This window comes from Heteronotia binoei, chromosome 13 (genome assembly GCF_032191835.1).
Source record: "Heteronotia binoei isolate CCM8104 ecotype False Entrance Well chromosome 13, APGP_CSIRO_Hbin_v1, whole genome shotgun sequence".
NCBI classification, from domain to species: domain Eukaryota; kingdom Metazoa; phylum Chordata; class Lepidosauria; order Squamata; family Gekkonidae; genus Heteronotia; species Heteronotia binoei.
Window position 1 is genome coordinate 27,388,730 of NC_083235.1, and position 7,515 is coordinate 27,396,244.

General features: G+C 45.6%; 1 protein-coding gene across 1 annotated transcript; it reads right to left on the reverse strand.

Annotated features, from left to right (window-relative positions):
- Positions 1 to 1,209: 1,209 nt before the first annotated feature.
- Positions 1,210 to 7,208, reverse strand: MFSD5 (major facilitator superfamily domain containing 5). The gene is made up of 2 exons (XM_060252569.1): positions 7,075 to 7,208; positions 1,210 to 3,153 (listed from the first exon to the last, which is right to left on the reverse strand). The coding sequence occupies exon 2, from the start codon at positions 3,127 to 3,129 to the stop codon at positions 1,771 to 1,773; it is 1,359 nt and encodes a 452-aa protein (XP_060108552.1). The 5' UTR covers positions 3,130 to 3,153; positions 7,075 to 7,208; the 3' UTR covers positions 1,210 to 1,770.
- Between the last annotated feature and the right edge of the window lie 307 nt (positions 7,209 to 7,515).

Below are 7,515 nucleotides of genomic sequence, written 5' to 3' on the forward strand. Positions count from 1 at the left end.
TGGAGGTGAAAGAGAAGATTAGAGCCTTCCAACAAGCACATTCCAGGATTTAGCACATGAGGTCTGTCATTGCTGTAACTTCAGGGCACATGATGCTATTAGAAAAAGAAACATGTGCACACTGTCATTTCTTCCACAGTAAAATGTAGCAGGAATTTTCAGTCTATATAAACGCAATTCATATGAAATCTTCATAATCACCATCTACCTCAGACAGAATGCTTCTGGAGGTGATATCTTTAAAAAGCTGTGGACACCACTTTATTTACTAATAGGAAGTGAGGGAAAGGCAGGTGTTTGTGTGTGCCTGCCTGAAAAGTGACCAAGTTTTCACCTAGCTAAAAATAACTGTTTCATTTCAAATCAGCCTCCTGAAATTAAGACCTTAAAAGCTGCATTGAAAAAAATACACTTTAACCTCCCCCTTTGGAGGAAAAAAAACTAGCAATGTGGCTTTGAATAGTTGCCCCTTCTTCAAGTTAAAGCAGGGAGTCTGATGAATGAAATTTGTATACCCCCACAAGAAAATGGCACCTAATATAACTGAAAAAGAGATAGTGTTGAAAGACAGACTGAAACAAAACAAAACAAAAATGCTCAAAAACTTGGTTCTTAAGAATCCAAGAGTACAGAAATTTGATGTCTGAACCTGGAAATTCAAAATACTGGACCTGACAAACAGGCAAGGCTCAGCAGCAGAGCAACTGCCTTGCATGCAGAAGGCCTGATGTTCAATCTCTGACATCAAGCAGCACATGCTGTGTAAGACCTTGACACAAGACCCTCGAGAGCAGTTTGTAGATCCCACCTTTGGTTGGAAGCAATGCATTTGCTATTTTATTTACTTCACATATAGCATACCTTTTCCCTTGCGATTCAAGGCAGAACACAAAACTAACAGTGGAATCATAAGCAGAGTTACTCCAGTCTAAGCCCATTGAAATCAATGGACTTAGACTGGAGTAATTTTTCTTAGGACTGCATTCTAAGCAACAACTCCCGGCTAAGGAGCCTTTCTCCATCCTACATGGCTCTTCTGTTGAATGAAGTCTTCAAACTCCATAGAATAGGATGAGCATGGCAGGAGGCATGCTGCTGCCAGTCCGAGCAGACCATACTGTCCTTGCCAGACTCAGCGTACAGCTGCTTGACGTGAAGCATTTCTCCAGACCTGATCACGCATCCCCAAATTAGCATCAAGCCAGAAGAAATGGTTTATACATTTTATTTTTATGATTTTAAAAAAGCACAGGATAGACAACATGGAATCTGGCTGATATTGTAACCCAGTCCAATACTGATAAATATTGATACCTATCACCCCTGCTGCTCATTGTAATTTTCTTTCTTTCTTTCTTTTAAAAATGAGGTTGTGTCTTTTTAATTTACCACCACCTATCCTCTTGACCACTACAGGAGCTAGCGGTAGGAGACAGCCCCCTGGGGTCTACTAGCAGAAGTCAAGAAGCTCTTGGAATCAAGAACTCCCAAAGTGCAGAGAAGAAAGCGACATTTGCGAGAGATTTGACCAAGCAGTCTGAAGTGGACCAACTTTATAGGAAAGAGCAATGACAACACAAAAAGTTTGGTCCTTTTTTTTTTTAAAGGATTCCTCCCTTATGGAAAACACACAGTATTCAGCAGAGGCCCTGAATTCTCTGTAGAGTCCTCTCCAATACCCTCTACTGGCATGTCAACCAGTAAAAGACAACTGCACTATGGCTAAGCACCAAAGTCTGTTTCCCAAGTGCAGCATCTCAATGCACAAGATCAGAGCTCAGGAGAAGTGGCCTCCGTGTGACCCGCCGGGCTGGGCATCCTGAGTTCTGCATTGTTACGGACCACAGTGAAAAGGCTTACGACTGCCAGAAGGGCCATCACCATCATGACAGAGCAGATGGTGAACATGTTCCTGGTACCCGTCTTGTAGTCACTGTCATGGAGGATAAGCAGGCCGAGGCAGGCCAGCAGGTTGAGAGGAATGCGGAACCAATTCATCACTCCAGCCTGGTCCTTCTCGGGGATCACCTTCTGCCGGAGAAACCCCATGGAAGGGAAGTAGAGTCCACAAGAGAGCTCAATGAGGAGGAAGGCTAAGAAGGATTCCAGGGGGTTCTCCTGACCAGGGTTGGTTGAGAAAGTCAGCATGAAAAGGGAAAAGAAAACGATCAAGACTGAGAGGGAAAGTATGTGCATGGGCTGGAGGTGGTATTTCTTGGAGGTGGCAACGCGGTACAGCGATGAGCCCACCATGCTGGCTGCCATGAAGCTGGAGAAGACAATGCCCAGTGGTGGATCGTGAGGATCCAAGACAGGTGTCCAGAGGAAAATGAAAATGTAGATGACGCTTTCAAACAAGGCTTGGATGGTGCCCAAGAGCAGGACTCGGCGGTCGGAGAGGAGACACTTCAAGCCATCAGTGCAAGTCTTGGAGAGTGCCCGCTTCTTGCCATAATTCTCGTCCCAGTTCTTCATAGCCAAGACACCAGCCATCACGAGAAAGGGGATGGAGACCATGAACGGGGCCACTGGGCCCAAACCGAACCATTCGGCAAAGACGTTGGCCAATACTCCTGCTCCAACGGCGATGACGCTATTCCAGAAGGCTGCCTTTGAGAAAGTAGCAGGAATCCAATCCGCTGGGAAGTCATAGCGCTCCACGTGTTCGTGCACGTACCAGGCTTCGAAGGCAGAAAACAGCAGGGCGGTGGAGAGCCCTCCCAATATCCTCCCAATGATAAGCACAAAATAATCCCAAGAGAGTTTTGTAAGGCAGCAGACCGAGTATGTTAAGGAGAAGAGGATGCAGGATTTCTTGCGGCCCAAGCGGTCCACGAGGGAAGAGGAGACCAGCCCAAACAGCACCGTGGAGGCAAAGCCACAGACATAGATGATGGCGATCTGAGCTTCCAGAAAGTGATAGTGCTGGTACAGTTTGTAAAGGTAAGGTCCCTGCAACCAATCAGCTGCAAGAGCCAAGAAATAGACCTGGTAATAATCCACCTGGAAGCGCAAGAAAGCTGGGTTGGAGCAAGACCTGCCGGTGAGCCTGGAACGGCAGGCAGACAATTCCAGGCTGATGCATATCACCAGGAGGAAAGCAAAAGCGACATAGGCAGCGACCAGCATGGTGCTTCAAATCATCATGTGCGTCTCCCAAGATCTTCTCCAAAGCACCTGTAAGAGAGGAGCATGTGAGGTATAAGAACATAAAAGCCCTGCTGGATCAGACCAGTGGTCCCTCTGCCCCAGCATTCTGTCTCATGCAGTGGCCTACCATTTCCTCTCGAGGCCCAACAATAGGGAATAGAGGCAGAGACCTTCTCCCGATGTTGACTCCTGGCAATGGTATTCAGAGGTTTACTTCCTCCAAATACAGAGATTCCCTTTAATCACTACTGCTAGTAGCCACTGATAGACCTCACCTCCATGAATCTAACTCCACTTAAAGCCTGTAGTTACCACGACGTCCTCTGGCAGCAAATTCCATATGGAAGAAATGACTAAATCAGTGCTCTTGGTAGAAAACCAATTACAGCGAGTGACTTTGCAATAAGACTCGGAGAAGGTCAGAATGCCGTTGTGTGTAATGCACTCCTGTTTCCTAAAGACTTAGCCTTGAGTTTCATGTGCTTGGTGTATATTGCTGCACAGGCTGGCCCTCGTGCATGCATGTTCTCCCGCAAGCAAATTTTGCTACAAGGAGGCCCCCTGCAACAGGGAGGGGAGCTTGGCTTCATGCTCTGCTCCTGAACTTCCTACAGGAAACAAGCAGCTGGGTACTGGGGACAGAATAGTGTGACCTTCTGAACTGAGTTAGACCAATTTTTATGTTCACAAGTGATTTTTTTTTTAATTTCTTGCAAATACTTCTGTTTAGGAGGGGTTTTTTTGCAGCAGGAACTTCTTTGTAGCCAATCCTCCAAGAGCTTACAGGGCTCTTAGTATAGGGCCTAAGCTCCAGGAGGATTGGCTACATCAGGGGTGTGTGGCCTAATATGCAAAGAGGTTCCTTCTACAAAAAAAGCCCTAGTTCTGGTTAGAGGCTCGTGAGCAGCTGTGAATTCACTTGCAAGGCTGGCTGAAACTGCCTGGTTTTGGTTTTTATAGTGATGTGCACGACTGTGTTAGCAAGAACAGAATACCAGAGGGTGAAATTCAGGGGAAAGCGAGCGGAGTCTAGATATGGAGATAGACAGCAACACAGGACATCTTTCCAAAGCTCTATACTACAGAGCCAGCCTGACACTATGAGGAAGGCTTTTTAAAAGTTTATTTTAAAAAGGCAGCCGACTTTTTCAGGAAGCTCCATTTCATTCCAAATACCAGATTCTTGCTTCAGACAGATGCAACACGTTCGGCCCTTAATCACCGTTTACAATGAAGGGCCAGCAGAAATATTAAAACATTTGGAGGGGATTATAAAAGTAACCTGACCTTTGCCACCTTGACAGCCAGGCTAAACTAAAAAGGACTGTAGTGATGCTGGAGACTAGCTCTCAAGGATAATTTGGGCAGGGACAACAAGAAAGGGCAATGATAGACCACATAAGACAATGAGGGAGTTAACCCACATGAGTACAAAGACTTATTTAGTGATGCTAGCACCCAACAGCAGCCCATCAGGGCCACACTTTGGTCTGGAGGTTGGAGATCTCAGTTCATGGGCTCAACAGGAGTGTAGGGTTCCAGGGCATTTTTTTGTAGCAGGAACTCCTTTGCATTTTAGGCCACACACCCCTGATGTAGTCAATCCTCCAAGAGCTTACAGTCGGCCTTGTAATAACAGCCCTGTAAACTCTTGGAGGATTGGCTACATCAGGGGCGTACAGCCTAATATGCAAAGGAGTTCCTGCTACAAAAAAAGCCCTGGTGGGTTCACACCTGTATTTGGCATAATAATTGTCCGTGTAAGTGAAAATCTGGCCATTAAGCCCAGAGTAAAGTTACATTAACTCCACCGCTGATTCTAAGTATCCCTCTTGGCCATCTCTATACTATTCAGGCACCAGCAAACAAGAATTACCAGTTGATCGAGCTGTCTCTTCTCTACATGATAGTTTGAAAATGTTCTATGTCAGTATTTTGCTAGGCTATAACAATGTCTCCCAGGGACTTTTATTATTTTTTTAAAGTGCCTATCATTAAGAGTTCTCTGGGAACATTAGAGCCAGAAGGGAGACACTATTAAGAAAACCTCGTATCTGAATCACTGCTTTAACAAAACCCTCTCTACAGCCAAAATGTCTTAAGAGTTAGCTCATACATTATCAAACCCATAGCCAATCATTTTCTAGATGCATCTATCTGAGGATCTCCTCCATTCAACTTCCAACCGCCATGAATGAAGAAAAGAGAAGGAGCAGGCAAGTCTTCACAATGCCTGAACCCTGTTCCTTCCCTATGAATATTTTGTATCGAGTGAATTCTCATTTGTATTCTATTCCCCACCCCCAATCTACTTTGGTAGACCATTTTTGGAGGAGGAGGAAGGCTTTATATCCCATGCTTCACTACCCAAAGAAGTCTTGGAGTGGCTTACAATCACATTCCCTCCTCTCCCCACAACAGACATCCTGTGAGGTAGGTGGGGCTGAGAGAGGTCTGAGAGAACTGTGACTGACCCAAGGCCACCCAGCTGGCTTCATGTGGAAGAGGACTGGGGAATCAAACCTGGTCCTCCAGATTAGAGTTTGCTGCTCTTAACCACACTGGCTCTCAAAATCAGGGATAAAAATATTTTTAAAATATCACCACATCACAGTTCAATGTGGCAGTGACTCTTTAATAATAATTAAAATCACAAGGAAAACCTCAAAACTCTTCACCATTCCTCGCTAACATTATTTCTCAAGCATTTCTATTATTTTGCATCAACTGGCTTTTACAGTATAACATCATTTCAGATAATAATGTGAGGAACTTTTTTGTTTACTGGAGTAGGGTCTAGTGTAAAAAGCTTCTGTGCTGGACTAAATATTTCATCAGCACCACAGGTCATTGGACAATGTGAGTCAATTTGCAAACTAAGTGTCCTTGGGCAAGTAATATTTCCATTTCATCCCCTGTAAAATAGCAGCCACCTCTTAAAGGACCAGTTTTGGAGGACCAGCATGGTTTAGCCTGAAGCAAAGCTCAAAAGGGTTATTCTTGGCTTTTATGATACAAGAGAAATGGGCAAGTCTGACAAACCAAAAAACTATGCTGTTCAAATCAAGGAAACCAAGACTGAATGCAAAAACCACACCTCACTAAATAAATCTAGAAACAGGCAGTTGCAAGATCAAAGACATATAAACAATGTAATACAAACCCTACCTATGGGTTTACACCTTCTTTCTCAAATAAGAGCTACCTGGCAATAAAATATGCCAGACAGGGAGTTTTTGGAATCCTGGAAACACACCTAAAAATGGGACCAAAGCTCATTTGTGCTGCAGCAAAATTAAACAGGAGTCCAACAGAGTCTTTAAAGACTAACCAGACTATTTCAGCATGATCCTTCTTTCAAATGCAATGAATGCCTCCATCAGACTAGAGGGGAGGGGTCACGCAAAAACAACTGCAAATTTAATGGTTGCCTCAAAACTGATCTACCATCAACGTTAAACTGAAGGCCAGGATGAATCCTTTCTCATTCTTATGCATTTACCAATTGCATCAGATGCTCCACCTTCCCAGACCCACACCTCAAGTCTCCTGCACGGTACCTGGCTTTAGGAATACTACCTTTTCACGGAGAGTGGATAGAATACCCATACAAAGTCTCGTGCAACAAAAATAAACATCCTGCTGGTCAGTGCCACAAAACTCCTGTCTATTTATTGCTCTTTCACGAGTATGCTTTCCAGAGCAGATCCAGTGGCCTCATTTAGCTGCAAGTCGCCTCCAACTAGGCAGCAAACCCATCTGCGCCCCACAGACTTCTCAACCTTGCCCTATGGGTCTCTGGCACCCCGATGCAGAGCAACTCAACCCCCGCCCCCCGTGCTCGACAGCGCTGCCTCTTTGCTCAGCAGAAACTGGGCTGCGGCTCTTCCTTCCCTACTTTTAAATCCCGCTCACCCACGCGACTCCCCCAGTCCTCCCCTCCACCGACCTGCCTGGGTCTCCCACTCCGCTCAGCCTCTCCTTTCAAGCTCGCTCACGTTGCCTTCAACCCCTCACTTCCGCTACCGCCTAGCCGACTCGGAAGAACCGCACTAGCAGCCGCCATGCTGGACGAGCGTGCTGTCTGTCACGTGGGAAAGGATTGCCCCACTCTTCCGGAACCCCTTGCAAGTGCGTCTGCGCTCAAGCGTTGGGTCTTTGAACTGCAGCCAGTACATTTGCGGGCAGCTGTTTTTGCGTAATTCTTTCTTCTAGTCTAGGGGTGGCCAAATTTCGTTAATCTAAGAGAAGGAAGGAAAATAGATGGGGAGGGAGAGGTGGAAAGAAAGCAACTTTAGCTTTAAATGGATTCTTCAAGCCACTTGCAGGCTTGGCTTGGAGAAGTGATTTGAAGAGAGCAAGGCT

Excerpts from the sequence above, each read along its gene's own strand:
- MFSD5 (XM_060252569.1), bottom strand. The coding sequence starts at position 3,129 with ATGCTGGTCGCTGCCTATGTCGCTTTTGCTTTCCTCCTGGTGATATGC.